The sequence below is a fragment of the Magallana gigas genome, chromosome 9 (genome assembly GCF_963853765.1).
Source record: "Magallana gigas chromosome 9, xbMagGiga1.1, whole genome shotgun sequence".
Classification (NCBI taxonomy): domain Eukaryota; kingdom Metazoa; phylum Mollusca; class Bivalvia; order Ostreida; family Ostreidae; genus Magallana; species Magallana gigas.
The window spans coordinates 1417249-1438685 of NC_088861.1; the positions used below are offsets into that span (position 1 = coordinate 1417249).

Genomic DNA, 21437 nt, shown 5'->3' on the forward strand with positions numbered 1-21437 from the left:
TTCAATAATTTTGAATTATCTTTCCTTGTAAAAGGGTTCTTAATTTTCACAACATTGAATTCCCTTTGCCTATGGATGCTTTGTGCCAAATTTGGTTGAAATCGCTCAGTGTTTGTGAGAAGATAGTGAAAATGTGAAAAGTTTACAGACGGACGGACAGACAGACGGACGACAGACAAAATGTGGTCAGAATAGCTCACTTGAACTTTTAGCTCAGGTGAGTTAAAAATCAAAGAAAATATGTTCCAATACGTATACTTTATTCAAAGCATCATTGTACAAAACAGGCAACAACATCATTACACAAATTACAATATACTCTGCATTTTGATTAAAAATTCCATTAAGTAAAATATTTATATGTAATAAAAAAATATTTGTAAATTAAGTCGATTGCGTTCAACTTAACATGGCACAGACATAATTAAATCAAATCATTAACATCATTAACATACATATTCGAAAACGCAATGAGTTTAAACAATGACACTAAGCAGAAAAACAACAATCAGAAGAGAGACAAAGGTAAATAATATCATAAAACAATGTATAAAGAAGTATGACTTTTAGAATCGATCTTGGCATGATTTTATCACGTTTACCAATAAATACATTTACAAATACCTATCCAAAAGTAAACATAATTTATACACTGTATAAATACTAGTATATATACTCACACTACCGTGCTTAATATATTTAAAGACTGAGTTGGACACTATGAGATTGTAATAGATGAAAGGTTATCGCGTTTAGGGTATACCGTGTATTCACTGGCTAAATGTTTTCAAAACGTAAAGTTGTTAAAATGTGAATAGAAAACAACAAAACATAATTTAAATGATTTAACAATTAAACGTCGTCCAGAAAACAGATAATGGAAGAAAATGGTATATATTATTCCTTTTAATTAATATGTATGTCACTATATTACGTGTCCTTATTCTTATTACTGTAAAACGTTCTATTTCCTTACCTTTTTTTAATTTCGCAACTACAGTTTATTTTATTGCTTGTTAAATTCCAAAATAGATTATGCATCTTAAGTAAATAAGAGGAGAGTAAGAATTCAAAACAAAAACATCATGTATATGTATGTAATTGACCTACATTTCTTCACTCAGCAGATTGATTTTATAAATATAAATCAGCTACAAGTACATTCTTACTTTATTCTTATTACACTTGTTCTGTATGCAAATATACTGAAAAATCCATTATATTTTTTTTTTTTGGGGGGGGGGGGGTCCCCAGCATTTGGGAAACATCAACATTTTTACGTACATTCAAGACGCATATTTATTTAGCATAGTATCTTTTGACCTTTCATACATACAAGAGATAATTATGATACATCACACATACTGAAAGAAGCAGCGAGTCCAGTGCAATGTACTTTATACATTTATTGTTTTATCTACATGTAATTCTTTTAAAACAATTATCCACCTTCAATTCTCTTTCGTAGTTTTGGCAACCTATGAAGAATAGAAAAGAATTTTAAAACTTAAATACTTTAATATGCTAAAAAGTCTCATGGTTGTTTATTTTATTTTATTGATAAGTGATAGAAACCCTATAATATTTTTTTTCGGAAAAATAAGAATTGACCTTCTGTTAGTCTAATTCTGAATCGATACATTCATAATATGAGTAAATGTTTAATAACACTCAAATGCTATATTTTAGTAAACATAAATGTATATTTTTAATGAAAAGAATAAGACAACTCAATGCTTCTTTTACCTCTGTGAGTTCATGGTTTGACCCAAGGCTTGATTTAGCTGTATTGTTACTTGTAACTTGGTGTGACGATGCTGCTGATTCAGATCCTGTTTGGCGGGTGTTTTTACTCTTATCAATTTTCCTGTATTTCTTTGCAAACGCGTCTTTCCACTGAAAAAAAATGGAAATTTGAGTCTTCTAAACAGAAAGATGGCTGCATTGAGTTATGCAGAAAACAGAAACAAGAGGCCCATGGGGCCACAACGATCACCTGAGCAACAATGGACGTTCAAAAGATATTGTGCCATATGGTCCCCCGGTAGAATAACAAAAAATAAATATTGTGAAGTATTCGAATGTTACACTTATTTTTGCATACACGTAATCTTTGACATTGTACCTTCATGAAATACAATTTTTTTTTACCAGAATAAGAACATCCTACGCAAGATATAAAACTAAACATTTGGTAGGGGTACACTGTTAAGTTGTTAACTTCCAATTCCCTATATTTTCGTTCTGCCTCCCCCCCCCCCCCCCACACACACACACTTTGTAAAGCGATCAAATATATGAGAGCATATAGGTACATTTTTTTCAACAACTACTTACTAGCTATTGTAATTAATAAAAAATATAATAGTTATTGATTTTTTATTTTAAAAAATCCTACATGTATAGATGTGGAGAAGAAAATTGTACCTCAATGTGCTCAATTCCTCAAATTAAAACATTCACAAATTTATTTGTCTTCTCCATTATAATTAAATGCTTGTTATTTACTTTGCGTACAAACCAGGATAATTTTCCGCTGTGATATTTTCTTAGGAATAGCGATAATTACTTTATCCCCGCAACAGAAATGTGTAAGAACTATGGAAACTGTTTAAAAGATGTCGTTTTTATTTACTGGTGTCTGAAAAACTATCAAAATTGATGTAGATTTCACATTATTTATTGTATAAAGAGGGGGCCCCAGAGAGTAGGTATATACAAAATATCATTCTTTTATTTTGTTTGTACAAGTATTTAACATACTCTAATTCATATAGAATTTCTAATGTTCAACCAAAATTTCAGCGTCAATCGTAGAATTATAAGCAAGATACAGAGCTCACAGTTCGCCTAGGTTTGAGTCATATTTTGTTCACATGAGTTTATTACATTCGGCTTAAGATTTTTAACTTGGTACTTCCTATTCAGCATTTAAAATGGAAAAAAAGAATGGCCTAAGATTTTATATTCTTTTATTCACTCAAGACCAGTTCACTGGTATTTGAGGTTCAAAATCAGTTTATACAAATGTACACAAACACAGTCAAGGATCACAAGTACAGTAGGAGTACTTAATAATGAAGAAAAATGGTTAAGTTTACAATACAATAAGTTGTTAAAGTTGGTTTCTTGAAGAACAGACTTTGAACATTTTTTAAATAAATATTGACAATTCTTTTACTTTTTTAATCTTTAGTTTTTAAGATATGTGTACAAGCATAAAATTGTGAGCAAATATCTCTGTATCTTGCTTATAATTCGAAGCTTAACACTCAAATATGGTTAGTAAATAGAAATTGTAAACAATTAAACAGAAGAAACATGCACTATAACAAATAAAGAACACAATTTTTTTTTTCGAAATGAATCATATATATACATGTATATACCTACATATTTCCGTCAGCGATATCAAACTCTATTTAAACTGAATAAACGTGAGAAAATGCCGAGCATCTCAACAAAACCTATTGCATTAATCTACCATTACGCAAAAGATAATGCCGAATTACCGATAGAATGAATTTTATATCAGTACCTTTTTGATATATCAGATATTGCTTAATTTGCGCAGGTAAACAGTTAACTGTAGATGGCAGATTAATAACTGCCAATCTTTTGATTTGCCCAGGCCAATTCTTGCCTACCCATTTTACCGGATGCCGAACCCGAAGCTATTAGACTGATTGAAACATGCCTTTCCTTTATTATTATTTTCGTAATAACTCAGATTTAAAACAGAATTCGCTCTTAATTTTGCATTTTATATCTTCCTTCCCATAAGGATGATTTATGCTAAACTACGTTGAATTGGAATCAGTAGTTCTAGAGAAGAAGATTTTTAAAAATGCACCCCCTTTTTTACAGTTTCAAGCTTTTCTCCGCTTTGAATACAGATCGGACTTTTATTTCTGCAATTTATATTTGCCCTCCCATAAGGATGCTTTGTGCCAAATTTGGTTGAAATTGGATAAGCGGTTTTAGTGAAGAAGTTCAAAATTAAAAAAGTTTACTGACGGACAGACAGACAGACAGACGGACGACGGACAAAATGTGATCAGAATAGCTCACTTGAGCTTTCAGCTCAGGTGAGCTAATAAAAAGTATTTGCGTTAAAGAAATTCAAGTTATACATGTAAGGTACAGCAAATACGGTATCACTTACTTTCTTGTTCAGTGGTACATGGACAAGAAAAATAAAAAGTCCCTGAAAATTTAAACAGTATAGAATCAACATGAGAAAGTTCAAAATTTTAGAAAAAATGTCATGTACTTAATTAATTAATTCCTTAACAGACATTTATTTCCATGCAAGGAGTGTGTGCAATTTAGAGTAACAAAAAATTAACTGCATGGTTCATAGATGTAAAAATTAGTTCCATTTTCTGTCAATTCTTTGACACTGAAGAAAACGTAACATTAAAGTAGCAATGTTATATGCATATAGCGTTGCTTATTTACCGTAAAATTAGAATTGCTTATTTATACAAACTAGTTATATAACAAAAATCCATTTTTTTTACCATATTTTTTTCGTATAAGGAATGAAACCACAAATCTTATATAAGATTATCAAAGTGACAGAAGCAAGTTACAATATTATAAGCAAGAAATAATATAAGTGCTAGACCGATGAAACCTTTATTTATGAAATCTCGATTTTATGTTACAAAATGTTACCTAGCTTTTTAAAACCAAAAATAAAATTCAAAATGTGTGCTATTGCCCATAATAAAATTATACAAAGTCGTTTAAGATATATAACTTGAAGACATTTTAATGATATTTTGATAATCTATTCACTTGAGTAATGATATTTTTGATAAGTTGGAAATGTGTGTCCATCTAATTCTAAAATTGATATACAAATGTGTGAAGTACATCTATATTTGTAATAAGAAAATCGATTAAAAGAAAAGCATGCCGAGTCATCTGTGGAAAATATTCAATTTGGCTTTGTGTTGATTCGGGGAACATAGAGTGGGCGTGCTGACTTGTCTGTAAGAATATGTTAAATTCGAGGAATACTTATACAAATTGTAAAGTTAGCCAACATTTACCTGGAGGGAGCTACTAATGGTGAAAAGATACTGGAAAACTTCTGTATCCTTGTTTATTGAAAGTATACCAAATAGCCACGTAAATCCGAGAACTGGAACAAGGACCCCAAAATTCTTTAATGCTTGTCTGGAAAAAAATGAGAGACAAATACATATTTTGGCAATTTTATTTCGAAAGTAATGTTTGGTTTAGACTTAAAACATTAACAAGAATGTCCCATGTCTATTGATACAGAAGGATTTAACTTACCTTGCTTTGGCAGCATTATCAGAATCACCGTTGCCCTCCGTTTGTTTGCGCAGACTTTGAAAGGGTTTTAAACGAGCGACAGATACTTTAATCAGTGCTATCAGAATGATGATGTTAATCTGAAAAGTCATGAAGTTAAATAGGTTTTTTTCCTTTTAGGCAGGGTATTCTATGAAGTGAAATTCAACGTGAAATTCAACGTATTTTTATGCAAGGTCTTACGAGTACAATAAGGTACGCAGGAACAATGAAAAAGTACAAAGAGCCACTCTCGGTTGATAACCAGCATCTGTATATCAAAATAAAAAAATTGAATCACACACTAGATTCTGTTTCACAACAATTTAACAAAGTACACATCATTAAAAGGCAAAACGATATATTAATACTGCTCCTCAGTTATATGATTAAAAGAGTGTTGTCGAGATAAGGCATGAAATAGTTAATAATATCGCCCAATTTCTAATATTTAAAGGCACTATCTTTAAATTTCTTGTGCTCAAGAACCTATTTTGAATATATTCTGTTGAATAATAAGCGATATAAACAGGTTTTTTTGTCTTTTGTTGTGTAAACAGGAATTAAACACATGATACCAAGAATTTAAAACGTGATGAAATACATTATCTATTTCAGAGTTAAATCAATCTTATTGAAAACGTTTGGAGTTAATGTTTTTATTTATCATATAAATGATGCTTATATCCTTACATGTTTGGTAAAACGTAAGTCCCTTTACTATAGAAAAGTCCTACAGTTGACAAAGATATGGCCAGTGGTATTCCTGTACGTAATAAGAAAATAAATTAATGCCTAGACTTTGAAAAAGATTAATTTTCCATGTTATATCCATAAGTACAATCATATATAATACATACATTCCAGTTATTAGCCCTCATTTGACTGGCTAAACTAATTCATATGTGTCGTATGACATAAATTGCCTACCTCACAATGCAACGCGCGTAAAAAAACGTATTCATCCTCTTGACGTATAAATTGGTTTCAATAAAATAATGGGCCATATTTTCTTATTTCATTTCTTTACTACCGAATTAAAGGACTATTCTGTTATACGAGTATAACATAACTTGGAATAGTATACACTTTTTTCATGCCGCTTCCCGATTTATGAAGCGTAAATTGCTCCCAAGTTAAGTTATATCATATAACTTTGGTAAAAAAAAAAATTAAAAAACATCTTTCGTTAACTGTTTACATACAAGATACTTCTAAGCTTGTGTAACATTGTCAGGTCATTAAGGTATATGTTTACTAAGAATGAAAAAATATTCCACTGATGATAATGAAAAACAATCTATTGGGTGTAAAAGACCTATCATGGTAGTACTATTTTTCACTTTCAAAAAAGTAGGTCAATGACCTATATTTTGAGATAATGGCCATTGAATATTTCTTGAAAATTTAAGAAAAGTCCCTAAAATGTTTACACCGTGTTTGATATTTTCTTAATTGTGTAAAAAATAATTGCTTAACTCTTTTAAAAATTGAATACAGTTTATGAATAGCAGCGACACTAAACAGACACAAAACATTAAGTTTTTATTCACAATTTTTATAAATATTCCAGTCCGAATTTCCTCTATCAGTTTTTAAATTCCTACCCTTTTTGATTCAATTGTACAAAACAACTGAATGATGATAATACTGAAAAAATTTATAGCATTAAATTAGGGATATTGACCTTACCCTGCAGGCATAAACGTTATATGAGGGCAATGATAAAAATTTTGAGATGTGGTGTCTTTTATTGTTTTTAAGCATTTTTCAATATTGTTGTACTGAGTGCCATTCGAATATCTAAACGAAAAAGTGAGATAATACCATCAGAAAATATGCAAAATTATGTTAACTAACAAATAAAATCTTAACTTTGAATATTACAGTACTACCAAAAATATTTCGGTGAAGAACAGAATCTGAAAAATTTTGTCCGAATTTCCTCTGTTTTGCTTAAAGTCCAACTTTGTTTGAGCCTAATTCCATAACATAGTAAAAAATATCGAATGGTTTTTCAATAATAATTCATTTCATAAATATTTTTTAGTGTTTAGAACAAATTTTACTCAAGACATTGAACTTTATAACAATCCGAATGTGAGAACTCAAACCCTGAGTAAACAACGTCCTTAACACATAATCCACTTATTGTAAATCCTTACCCCATCCAAAAAGAAGATACCAAGGCAACGATGATCTACGGGAAAATTGGTCGGCCAATTTTATCCAGATGGAAGCCAGTACAATGTTTCGCAAGTAATGTATACCAATACATTGCATCATAGAGAACATGACCAGCAGCATAAAATGTAGCAGGAAGGTAACGGCTGTACACAAGATCTGGGGTTATACAGAATAACTAGCAACGTAGTAAACACGGCATGAATAATTATTAGATTATCTGCGCTGTGCCAAACCTCTGCGTTGAACTTGGTTTCTTTTGATTAAAAAATGTGCTATTTGCTCAGGATAACATGTAATGGATAATTATTCCTTTCAAAACATTGATATAATAAGTCATATTCCTACCTATTCTATAAACATAAATGTTACTAGTATACGGTACTTATATTTTGCGCATTTTAATTCCCTTTTGAAAAACAATATTCATTTTAAGAAAGTCGCATTGTAGTGTGTTTATTTCTTTGAAGACAAACCTCATTGTCTGTCGAATCCGTTCCTGTCACAAAAACAGTGTAGGAAATTGCCAAAGCAGCACAGAGATTCATCAGCAGGACTGTGACGTCACTCTTGACGTAACTGAAAATATGCAATATGATAAACTATTATAACCGTGTTTGCTAATTCGTGTTTAAGTATTGAATCCTTATTTTTTGAAAGATATAGCCTCATAACTGCAACGGTGTGAGCATACGAATTGAATAACGCGCGTTAGCGCGTTATGAAAATTTGTTTGCACACACCGTTGCAGTTATGAGACTATATCTTTCAAAAAATAAGGATTTAATGCTTATATTTACATTTTTTTACCTTCTTGCCTTGGACGCAAATGCGAATTATACCTCAAATTACTGTATTATCCTATGGGTAAGTTCAAATTAATGGAAGAGCCACAGTAACAGCCACAAGCGTGAGGCCTGTTCAACAGAGCGAGCGCTCGCGAGCGCTCGCCAAAATTCCCTATACCCGCAACACAAATTTTGGCGAGCGCTCGCAAGCGCTCGCTCTGTTGAACTCGCCTTTGATTTTCGCTTGTGACGTTGTATTTATCAGCGTTCAACGTTTGTGACGTCACAATTAAAACTCGTGTTTTTACCTTTTTGTACTCTGTCTGTGTTATGGTACTATATCTGCAGTAGCTTTACATGCAAAATTTATGGGGAATGTAAATATTCAATAAACGACGTTAGTTTAGGGTTTAATATAAACCCATGATAAAATATATATTTAGGGAACTAGGAAACATCAAATGAATTATATGTTAACATGCTTTATTTAATATGTCTTGTATTAAATATAGTTATTATTTTAATCAGAAAAATATTCTTAAGGTTCATACATTCAAACTTTTTTACCATCTCTTTTTGGTGGAACATCTGGTCACTTTTATTTTTTATCAATATTAAGCACCAAGTCTTATGAAAAGGCTAACATGCCTATACAATTAGTATTAAAACGAATTTTAAAAATAATCGTAGTATGATAGAAAAGAAAGTCCAGATGATGATTATGTTTTAATAATTGTTTGTTTGGGTATATCTTATAACCAAAACAAAAAATAAACTTTAAAGCACCATTATTTGACACATCGTAAGTGAATTTACCTCCAAAGGATAATATGCATCACAATCGTCAAAATGGCAAAGAAAATTGAAATCGCACTTCCAATCGTAGATATTGTAGAAATAACGTACGCGTTTGTTATCTGTAAAGAAAATATTATGTGGCAACTACATATCTACATGTATAGTGCAACAGTACCTAAAATGGTAAATTTGTTGACAAGTATTGTTATGTAGTACAGATAAATTCTCATATTCATGCTGCATTCGAACACTTTGTACAACACAGAGGTTAGTACTTTTTTGTGAAGGGTTTAAGCTAATTTATGAGTCCCTTACTGGTTTCGCAGGAGGGTACTATAGCTTTCCTCTGCGTCCGTCTGTCCGTCCGTCCGTATGTCTGTCCGTCAGTCCGTACCACTTCAGTTTTCCATACTTTTATTCCTTATGCGTAAGAGGAATAATATGAAATTTGCTCAACAGCTTCAAAATGTCAAACTACAAATCAAGTTTACACTTTTGTAGCGTCTTGTTGACATATTTGCGAGAAAATTAATTCTTTCTATTCCAATTTTATAATGTTTGAGTTCGTTATCGGGTTCGGTGTGTATTGAAGAAACGAGGAAAGTATGTATTCAGTAATAATAATATTGTGCATTACTTGTACCATTCCTTTTATTGATTCAAACAAAGAAATAAGGTCTGTAAAATAGTTCCAAGCAGGGTGTTGTAAATTTAATCGACAGGGTTTTTGTATTATTACAATCGGGTTCGTTATCGGTTGGTCTGTTGATTCGGGGAACAGTACACGGTAAGAAATGATATTCTGAATTCTGCATAACAGTGCATTTTTCACAAATTTCTACTAGCAAATACTTAATGGACTTGGCGAAATTACAGGAGATAAAATTAAAAAGTATTATTTTACCCCTGTTTTATTTAATTTCTATATCAACTATGTAGTTTGAATTTCCTCTGTTCTTTTATCTCTGATTAAAGCATAACATCTCGTTTATAATAGTTTTGAAATAGATGTATGCTTCAAGGCTTTCATAGAATAATACAAACCGGTAGGGGATGTGTATTGTTTGTGCAATATTCTCAGAATGCTTGTTTATAAACAATTTACCGTCGAGTCTAAACTCATTAATACTGCAAAATTGGTCAGATGATTGCACTGGCAAACAATTTCATTGGTTGACAATGATACACGTGTACACCCGTCTGTCTTCCAAGCACCCCGACCGCTTCTACATAAGCACAAAATCAGACATTAAAACATAACTTTATAAAAGCATTACAACTATGAGGCACTTTTTTTTAAACCAACTTATACAGCGACGACTTGATTTTGTGATCAAATGGTGCGAGAAGTAATAATTTCAATCAAAACTATAGTTAGATCTCAAAAACAGGAGTACTGACAAAATAAGTTTCATTAACTTAGTTACTTAATTAGTATTTTAGACTTTGAAATAATGTGATACCAAATGAATCATGTCATTATGCTCAATATTCGCAAAGGCAACAATTTTTTTTATATAAAACTGCCTGTGATGATGTTATATTTGATTTTTACGTACAAGTACTAATGCGCTATTTAAAATAAATATCTTGCATAAAAATGCATACTAAATATGGATTAACACATAAAAAAGGGTAAAATATGTCATAAAAAAATATCTCATGGTCGAATTTGTGATCGTGTATCGCATACGCTCGGGGGTAAAAAATCTCCCAGCATTTATTAATGAATTTATACACTATGCCAAATTATGAGAGATACTTTAAACTGGTTTAAACTTTCGGCAACAAATTAGTTTTCTAATTTTACCTAGCTGCAAAATCCCAGTAGACACAAATTGCGGAAGATAAGTCACCAGTCTGTATAAAAAAATATAAAATCAAATGATTTTTAGATAATTATTTAAACTTTAAATAAAATATACATGTGTACCTAAAAAAAACTATGTGATAAAATTTTTATTTTCAGATAGACTTTAATGCAAATGATCAATAAATCGTACATGTGTACTAAATAATGTTGTAAAAATTGTGATAATCATGCATTTACTTTTTCTCAAACAAATATATGGGACCAAAGGAGACAATTTATAAATATTTCATCAATCTCAGGGCCTGAACCCCTGAGCAATGAGTGATTTTACAATTTTAATATTAGACGGATTCATTGACACCATAACCGATGCATTAAGTTTTCTTGAAATAGGAAAATATTTTTTGAAGATTTAATGAATTATTAACCATAGGGTCTTATTGGCCATATTATATGGCTTGAATATTTCTAAATTTTAGTAGAGAGCTTCATGGACATTATGTAATCATGTACAAGTGTATTTAGCTTTCTTTAAATATATATGGAAGAAGAGATGAAGATATTTTTTTTTAAAAGTTCCTACTTTTCATTACATGGCAATATTGACCTTACCAAGGGGTCTGAACCCCTAACCCAAAGGTTATTAATGATATATTTTAAGTAGAGGCCTAAATGGACTTCAAATTCATGCATTTAGCGATCTCCAAAGTACATGCGAAAGATATGAAGATTTTTCCTAAGATTTCATACATATTTATTATACGATTATGCTGGCCATACCTTTGGGCCTGAACCCCCTGACATAAAAGTTATGTTTTTTGCAATTTAATTAGAAACCTTCATGGACATCGTGATTATGCATTTAGTCTTCATGAAATATAGACTGAAGTTAATGAGAATATTTTCAAGGTTTAACTTTTTGCACTTTATAGTCATTTCTGCCTCGCCCTAGGGCCTTATCCCCCGAACCAGAGGCAGGGAATATCAAAATTCATTTTAAGAGGTTAATGGACTTTATAACAACGCTTTTTCTTATGTCTAGAGGTAGAGTTCAAAGATATTTTTGAACATTTGACATTTTTTGCGTATTTGAGCCGCACAAGAGGCCCCGGAAGAGGTAGGAAATAAATTCTATTATATTTGATTCCTCTTTTTCTAGAGAGACATAAAAGAAAGCATGATAACTATTGGCCTTGTAGTTTTCAAGAAGTTAGAAATGTAATATTATTAACGCACGACGTACGACGATTGAGGAATACCAATTGCAATTGATCACGTGATTGACTTATGAAGTCAATTAACGTAAAGCTGTTTTCTTTGATTTTAAAATGTAACAAAACAGCAACCATCTTGTTTTCAGTGGTTCTAGTATCTTGAATATCTCTGACGAAAAATAAAGTTTGAAAGCATAATTTTATGTCCATGTTCCTTACACTACTGGTTCTAAAAAGTACAGAAAGTGCCATTTTTACTGATAATTTCTTATGCATTTAGAATTTAAATATCCTGGTGGAGTCTGAATTTATCGAATAAACACTTGAAAATAAATTGCAATATTTCTGAATAATATGTTTTCTTTTAGATAAAAGGCAATTCTTTGGGCTTAAATAATATTATCAGTAATTATTAGAAATGTTCAGTACCATCAGTAAATCTCAGTAAATCTCAATAATTACCAACATTCACCGCAAAAACATCAGTAAATATCAGAACCGACAGCAATTATCAGTAACAACTGTAAAATTATCACAAAATATCACCAATTCTCAGCAAAAACAGTACAATGTCAATACATATTAGAAATTATCAGTTAAAATGGCACTTTCTATAGTTCTCAGAGCCTGTAGTATTACTGACCTTGTTTATCGTAGTAAAGTGTAGGTTAAGTGGTGGAGACAGCGTATCCGGAGCGGTGTCCAATTTTAAGGAAAGAACTGGTGTGCCTACCGACATTTTTTTGTTCCCCGGATTTCTATAAAACAACCTTGATTTGAACACAAGTTCATAACATATAATATTCTACAAAAAAATATTTATTTTCTTAAGCTTTTAACTGTTAATACGTTTCATAAAAATTGACTATTTTTCATGAAATATTTGTTATGTACAATATGAAATATTAACTCAAGAAACATGGAAAATCGTTATTTATATAATCATATAATTAGTACGAGTAACTTACGTAGATGAGTTAGTGATATTTGTAGAAAGAATGTCTCCAATTGTTTTATAAATCACTGCAGTGTAAAAATTTTCTGAAATGAAAATGTAAATCTCAAAGATGTTTCAGTGCTGCGATTATTTGTATATAATTTGTAAAATCATTAAGATATTTTATTCATATCGGATATAGAACTGCTCATTTATATGCAGCTTTTCAAGGAACAAAAACACTAAGACGTACGGATGTTCTAAAACTCAAGTGTGATTATCAAATGACCGACGTAACTTGGGGTTTTCAATTGGCAGATAGAAGGAAACTAGATGTTTACAATAAAACTCAAATTTTAGTGTACTGAATAACACGAAAACATGCTCTAAATCATGTCAGCCACAACATACCTTACTTGACATATTTTAACTCCTATAACATAACATACCTGACACATTTAAACTCATACAACATAACATAACTGACACATTTAAATTCTTTTAACATAACATACCTGACACATTTAATCTCCTACAACATAATATACCTGACTTAATCTCCAACAACATACAAAACTGACATTTTTAATATCTCACAACATAACATACCTGACACATTTATTCTCTAATAACATAACATACCTGACATATTTAAACCCCCACAACATAACATACCTGACATATTTAAACCCCCACAACATAACATACCTGACACATTTATACTCATACAACATAACATAATGGTAACTGACACATTTAAACTCTTGCAACATAATACATGTATACCTGACTCATTCAATCTCCTACAACATAACATACCTGACACATTTAAACTTCTATAACATTACATAACTGACACATTTAATCTCTCAAAACATAATATATCGGACACAAATAAGCTCCTGCAACATAACATACCTGACACATTTAATCTTTGACCCGGTAAAGAAAGGTAAGATGTGCCAGACTTGATAACTGGAAACGTAATGCTATTGGTTGAATTCAAAACAGCATAGTCCAAATCTATGGAGGGAAAACAACTCTTTTTATAACATTTTTATAAACAAATCATATTTTATATTGCTTTTTTGTTGTTGTTTTTTTAGGCTGAACTTTTAACCGCTCTAAATTAATTATAATTATTATTTAGATTAGAAAATATTTATCATTTTAATATAGACACTTTAAACAAAAAACACCCACAGAAGTTTTCTCCAATAAATGTATTCCCCTGTCTTGTTGATTGTTTTGCCTTTTGTTTTGCATAGACACTGAATCTCTCCACTAACTCCATAACTGTCCCTGCATCTGACACATTTGGTTTCTGCAAAGTATAAATTTTATATTTTTCTTTCGATTTTTTTTAGATGAAAAATTGTTTTTAGAATTTGTTAAAGACAATGCTTAATTTACAAGCACAAAAAGGAGAGGTTTCCTCATTTAAACTGATATCTTCCGACTGTTATATAAAAATTAGTGAAATAATAGTATGTATGTATGTATGTATGTATGTATGTATGTATGTATGTATGTATGTATGTATGTATGTATGTATGTATGCATGCATTGCATTTATGTATGTATGGTTCGTTCGTTGATGCAACTAGTACTGTGCTGGATGATTATGTCAGTGCCAAGGTGACATTTTTGCACCCGGCTTAGCTGCATGTGTCGAAAAATTCAAAATATGCCTTATGATAAACCAATGCGAGTTTTTCATCACCTTTGTTATTATCGTATCTCTCCTGCCAGGTGAGATATTAACCTTTAAAGAATAAATTTCGACAGGAAAAGAATTTTTCCCATAGGAAAAACAAATTCCTTATAGGATATTTGGAATGTCCTACCGGATTAAAAGAAATCACCATAGGAATTTAACTGCCGATAGGATTTGAACAAAACTCCGATAGGATTTAAAATCCGATAGGAAATCTTAATTTCGTGCTGGAAAACTAGCTGCTTGATTCAAATTCCTTTAGGAATTTTGTTTTTCCATGGAGAATTTAATTCCAATCGGATGTTTTTGAAAATTTTCAATCTTTAATGTAGAAAAGTTATTTCTCCTATGGGTATTATTGTTTCCTATAGGACAATATTTTTTAAAAAGTAATTATCTCAACTGTCAGGTGAGCCACAAAAAAACAAAACAAAGCGGGTTTATACTCTGTAGACAATGGTCTATTATTTGATATATCAATTTTTATGACGCTGCATTATAAGCGGGTGCAAAAATGTTACCTCTGCACTGGCATAATTATCTGACACAGTATTAATTACTTACCGTTGATAATGTCATCCATGCATCATTGTTTCTTGTTGATAAAATGTTGTCAACTGATCCAAAAAACGACTTAAAAATAAAAAAAAATTATACATACTAAAGTGTAGTTGATACATCGCATGTGCATTATTTATGAAAAAATACTACTTCGACGAAAGGTAACTCCCACAAAATTAAGTCTAGAGAAGCCTATTACATGTAAAGTACATATGATTAAAATCCTGGCAGCGTCATTTCCTTGACATTTGGAATCTTTTTTTTTTTTTTGAAACTCATACATGTATTTATTAACTGGCATTTAAGTATTGCTGTTTACAATAAACATCCATCAATTAGATTGTTAATGAAAATCTCAATAAAGAGGTGCAAAGACCATGCCGAATTTAAAAAAAATAATAACTGTAATGAAATTACTATATAACAGAATGATATTAAATTCACAAATGAGAAAAGAATCATAGATTTTGATAATGGGTTGAACAACCTCTTCGTTAATGGAATCGGACTTGTTGGCTAATGTTACGATTCTACTCAAAATTTGGAGTGTTCTGTTCAAACCTCCGGATGAACTTCCGTTCTCAGAAATTTTTTTAATCCCGCTTAAGGTAGAATTTATTGCATTGCTAATTGTAGTCGGGGTTGTCAATCCGTCTTCCATCTCTGCGTAGATCGCATCCAACTACGAACGACAAATGAATAGGTACAAAATTAATAACTTGCATACATTTTTCTAAGATCAGATTTATCATTCAAGAAGTAACTCTCTCTCTCTCTCTCTCTCTCTCTCTCTCTCTCTCTCTCTCTCATTATTCCTAACCTCCTGTTCCAGTGAATCAAAGTCGTTTTCTGCACAGTAGGACAAGTCCGTAAAATCCCATATTCCATACAAATCACAGTAACGAGATGAATAACCTGATTACATGAAAAAAGAAGAAGAAATTTCCAAAATATTACACGTATCTTTGAAAATATTCAACTTAAGAATTGCAAATCTAAGAACTTGGGTACTTGCCAATGTTTACGTTAGATTGTATGGCTATAACGGTAAAACATTTTTTTATTAGTTTAACGATTGCAAGTACCTTTTTTGATTTAGAAGTATATTTACAAAATAAAATCTGTTAGGTTTTCTCTGTATAGAGTCAATTCATGTATAGTACGTAAGAGTTGTGTTCAAAATAATTATATAGAAAAGGTTAGATGCAAAACTTTTAGGAAAAAAGAAATAAATAAAACTAATTTAAAACCTATCTAACATCTCTAATAAGCATAGACGCGTTTTAAAGTTTAGTGAATGTCAACCCCCCCCCCCCCCCCCAAAAAAAATAAAATAAATAAATAATAAAATCACCTGTTTTGTCAGTGGGGCACGATCCATATTTAATTTCTCCACCGTATGTGTTTGACCAGCTTAGTCCGTATTCATCAAGACTTGACGCACATATCGTGTCATCTAGTAAGAAAAAACTCCAGTTTAGAGCAAGTTTACTATTACAGAAAAGTGAATCTAAGAACATTAGGTCAGATTTTTGTTATACAAAAAGAGTGAGAAGAAATCGCAAACATTATGTGTTTACCTGAAAATTTATACCAATTTTCCACTTGTATTACTAATTTAAAAAGAAGGGAGAATACGAGAAAAATAATATTCAATCTGATACCTGCTGTATAGATGTCGACATCTACAAGTTTTGACTGAATAGAATACACATCTGAGGTTTGGTTATTGATACACCTGTATTGACCCGCGTCCGAGGCATATGCATTTTTCTTCATAAACACAGCATACGAATTATCACTTGAAGAGGTACTTATCCAAGTTTTGCGTTCTGATAATTTAAATTGGTAGGTTCAGTGGCAAATGACAATGTTCAAATGAATATTAAAAGAAAAAAACTTTGCCTATAATGGATGCATAATTTAAGTAAATTACAAGTTTATAGTGTGTGCTCAATGTAAATTGTTAGTAGTTTTCATTTTTTATTCTTAAAAATATTAAATTATTTCACCCTGGCCAACCAAGTATAAATCAGATTATTTTCTTATATTCAAGCCTTTTTAGGTAAGAAAAATAGTTGTCTATGTTATATCAATTTTTATTTTGACGTGCTAAGAATGTTTCCTATAACAAAGGTAAATCATTCAAGATTTGACCTTGAGCCGAGGAAATGCCTTATCATGCAAGTCATAATTATTATTATTTGTATCATGAGTGAAGACAAGTAATAAGAAATAAAAGCAAAGGAAAATTTTAGCAAAATACTGAACAAAACCAATAGGAAATATTAAGTTTCAACAATGAATTTTAATAAATGTGTTTTAAGCTTGGCAAGGTCATTTAAGCTTTCTCACCATTTACAGTATAAGGCGCTAGGCGAATCAGAGGAAATGATGTCTCGTGTCCGTTTTGTGTCCAATAGCATACAATAAATATTGTATCTCCTTCCTTTATCAGCAGTGTATCCCTTTGCACTTTGAGAATGGGTTTTGCAAATACTTAAAAAATCAAATGAATTTTAAATTTCCTGTATATTGTCATAAAAAGGATATCAATATATTGATTAAAGCTTGACGATGAAAAATCAAAGATATCTTTTTTATCTAATAGCAAGTTCTGTTGGAATTATTGTTTCTCAGTAAAACTTGAATTATTTTACCTGTAACTGTTGCTGTCCTTGTTATAGAAACGTTGTCTACTTTTACCCTAAATGTCCAATTCCCTGCAAGTTAATCAATGACAGACACGGAAATTACATGTCTCTAGATATGCTTCATAATGTCTTTTACTAATTAACAAGTTTTAGTTGTCAGTGAGTCCAAGACTATTTGCATTGACAATTAATAATTGTTAATTAGTAAAAGACAATCATGTATTAAATCCGAACAATTGAGGATTATCTAATTATTGCAACTATACGGCTAAGAAGATGTGTTCATTTCGTTTTTTAATAATAGATTATTTAGAGTTTTATTAACAGTTTTGATTTTAAGCTGAATGCGACTTAATTGTTGGCACAGGTACACGGGTACTAGTATATAAATCATCCCGTTCAGCTACATCAGTTTGAGACCTGAATGTCATGACCAACATGTAGTATACACAAGTTTTTCGTTGTCTAAGATTCTGCACAAAAATCTTATGATAACATCGCAACAGACATAAAAATGAAATGTTCTTCTAAACAGGTACAATCTGTGCAGCAAAACGTTTTGAAGTGTTAATGAGCACGGACTTTTATGTATATATCGGTCTTAGGGATATGGAAAGCTTTTTTGCGTTTTTAGCTTTGAATAGCGAACTTGGTACTCTGCTTTTGAATAATTTATGATTATTTATTAAAACAATTTATTTTAAATTGAATGAGTGTGCATTTAGAATAATACTGTTACAAGCTACTAAAGTTATAATTTAAGCAACGTATTCGAGTTGATAATTTATTTTGTTATACTCTCATGTTAAATACTGAAATCTGATTGGTTAAGACGCAGTTAATAATATTTACTATTACCCTCAGCGTTAGCAACGCACTTGGCAACGGGTAACATTAAAAAATGTTACATGCGCGAAAATTATGCGCGTACGGTTCGCTGTAGAATTCACGTTATTCCTATATAAAAGCAGTAAAATTTTCTTAAAATTTTTTAAAAAGACATTCAGTATAACAAAATAAATAGTGCCTGTTTGGGAGGATAACAGTTGAAATTGACACCCCTCGAAAACCATTGTCAACCTCCGCTTCGCGTCGGTTGACAATGATTTTCTCGGGGTGTCAATTTCAACTGTTACCCTCCCAAACAGGCACTATTTATATAATAACAATTAGTTATTTGTTTAGCAAACAACTGATAATTTGTTATAACAAATACAAAATATACTGCTGTAGTCCTTAAACGCCTCGTAGATAAGTGTCTTTTTGTATAAGAAAAGCTTAGACATTATTCACATGGAAGTCACTCATGACTCATGTATAAAGTTTGAACAGCCCGTCGGTTCCCGATAAGAATAAAACCGGAAATCCTAAACAGTAAATAACGGAAGTGTTAGACGCTGTCCAATGTTAATGCCCGTCCTGAGTTACAGGCTTACTAAGTGGCATAGTGTTGGTATGAAAACATTCTTACCTGTATCAAAGAGAGTCACATTTTTTATTCTTAATGTGCTAAACACATATGTCACATTCAGTTCAAAAATTCTCTGTATCTTTTCATTCAGTCTCGAAGTATTGGCTATCTTCATTTCATTTCGGAGCCACTGGACTTCGATGGTTTTATTGCGCCCTCCGTTGGTGACCACCTGTGCTTTTAGGTCTATCGTGTTTCCTTGGTGTGTTGTAATGTTGGTGGTATTGAGAATCACCACAGTAAAATCTACAGAGCGAAACATATAAACAAAAACTAAAACATGATGTTAAAAAAATCAGATCAATAATAACACGTTATCTGACAAATAAGTAAATAGAATTAATTAACACAACTTTATTCTAATCATAATTTATTAAACGAGAAGAGGAAAAGAATTTGGCATACTTGTAAATGAATATACGTTTTTTCGCTGTACCACAATTAATGTCACAACGAGATAGATGAGGTTATCAAGCACATTCATCCTGAAATAAAAGGATATTTTGTTTCTTGTTAAATTAAAGATAACGAGTATATTTTCATTATTTACTGAAGACACTTGAAAAAAGAAAAAATCATATTCACCTTATGGCCGTCCTTATCAGTTATCCATGAAACATATCACATAGTAAATCTGGCTTGATTTATATCCTCCATCAGGATAAATAACCGAAAGATACAATCTACTTATTGTGAAATTTTAAACACTTAGTGTTTGTTTTACAGCGACGTGGCCAGCAGAGAAAAAAAGAGAACTTTCGTTTTACTTCTCAATTTACATACATAACATATTGTGTTTATATAATGTATACCGACGTATTCCATTTGAATTGTTATAGTGGCTCAATATAAGGGTTTTAGTTTAAGATGCATCTTATATTAGCAACAAAATGGCGTATTTGGTAAAATTCATGTAGAATTTAGTTTTTACAACAAATGGTTTACTGATAACATTGTTCTTCTGCGCAACGTTATTATGCTGTATTTCCATATATGGAGTATGAATCCATATATTTCGCACGGAAATAAATTGTAAAACAAACCTCTGTAGAAACTTAGATGACTAAAAGTTATACGTTACGTTTATCCATTGGTCAAATATCAGCAACTCAGGAAAGATTGCGTACTGCGTGAAATAATAATGATGACACCAGACTCAAATTATCATAGGAATCGATTATGTTGTTTCTTTTAGCTAACTAACTGATGTGCATTAATAGTATTTAGTTAATTTCACTTACTTTACTTTTACAATCAAATTAAGAATTTGTTTAATAAAGATGTAAATATAAACAATACACTGCTTACTTTGACGATTTAAGCGGGTAATGAACGCTATGATAATTGCAAAATACTAACACTGCCTGCGGGTTATGTATTATTATTTTTTTGCAGGGTCGCCACCTTCATATCCCGCATTAATCGCCAAAGAAAGCATATTATTGTTTTATTATTTAAATGATCAAATTTGTTTTCTAAATCAATGATACGAAAAGCAATACTGAAAGCCCAAGTGAGTCTGTCTGTTTGTCTGTTCGTGTGTAAACGTTTCACAATTTCAACCTCTTCTCCAGAACCACTGGGCCAATTTTAACTTGGCACAAAGCATTATTGGGTGAAAAAGATTCAAGTTTGGTAAAATGAATTACAAAGGGCAGATAAATTAAGATTATTGAAAATATTTTTCAAAAATCTTCATCCCACAAACCATTTGGCAAGAAAAGCTTGAACTTGTATGGTGGCATCCTTTAGGTAATGTAGATTCAAATTTGTTCAAGTCACGACCCCTGGGGGGGGGGGCAAAATGGGGTGGGGTCAAGATTTACATAGGAGTAAATAAAGATTATCATTAAAATTCCTTCCTATGATGCATTTTTAGGTAATGTAGATTCAATTTGCTCAAATGGTTGGGCCACAATGGGGGGATCATAAGAAAGTTTTGAGAAAATGTTAAAAAATCTTTTTCTCAAAA

General features: G+C 31.2%; 1 protein-coding gene across 1 annotated transcript; it reads right to left on the minus strand.

Annotated features, from left to right (window-relative positions):
• Positions 1–243: 243 nt before the first annotated feature.
• LOC105337969 (adhesion G protein-coupled receptor L4) lies at positions 244–20341 on the minus strand. Its single transcript, XM_034475865.2, has 26 exons — positions 20051–20341; positions 19871–19950; positions 19466–19711; positions 18001–18063; positions 17696–17839; positions 17005–17172; positions 16695–16796; positions 16161–16255; positions 15828–16022; positions 15344–15412; positions 14266–14386; positions 13981–14085; positions 13094–13166; positions 12769–12883; positions 10909–10958; positions 10204–10324; positions 9117–9217; positions 7989–8091; positions 7494–7671; positions 6022–6094; positions 5533–5599; positions 5311–5429; positions 5061–5187; positions 4166–4207; positions 1747–1896; positions 244–1478 (listed from the first exon to the last, which is right to left on the minus strand). The coding sequence occupies exons 2-26, from the start codon at positions 19947–19949 to the stop codon at positions 1452–1454; spliced, it is 2733 nt and encodes a 910-aa protein (XP_034331756.2). The 5' UTR covers position 19950; positions 20051–20341; the 3' UTR covers positions 244–1451.
• Between the last annotated feature and the right edge of the window lie 1096 nt (positions 20342–21437).

Coding starts and splice junctions, on each gene's coding strand:
- LOC105337969 (XM_034475865.2), bottom strand. CDS start 19,949: ATGAATGTGCTTGATAACCTCATCTATCTCGTTGTGACATTAATTGTG. Junction 15,413..15,827: donor CCGATTCCATTAACGAAGAG/GTTGTTCAACCC, acceptor TTTATTTTTAAG/TCGTTTTTTGGATCAGTTGA. Junction 1,897..4,165: donor ATGTACCACTGAACAAGAAA/GTAAGTGATACC, acceptor ATTTTTTTTCAG/TGGAAAGACGCGTTTGCAAA.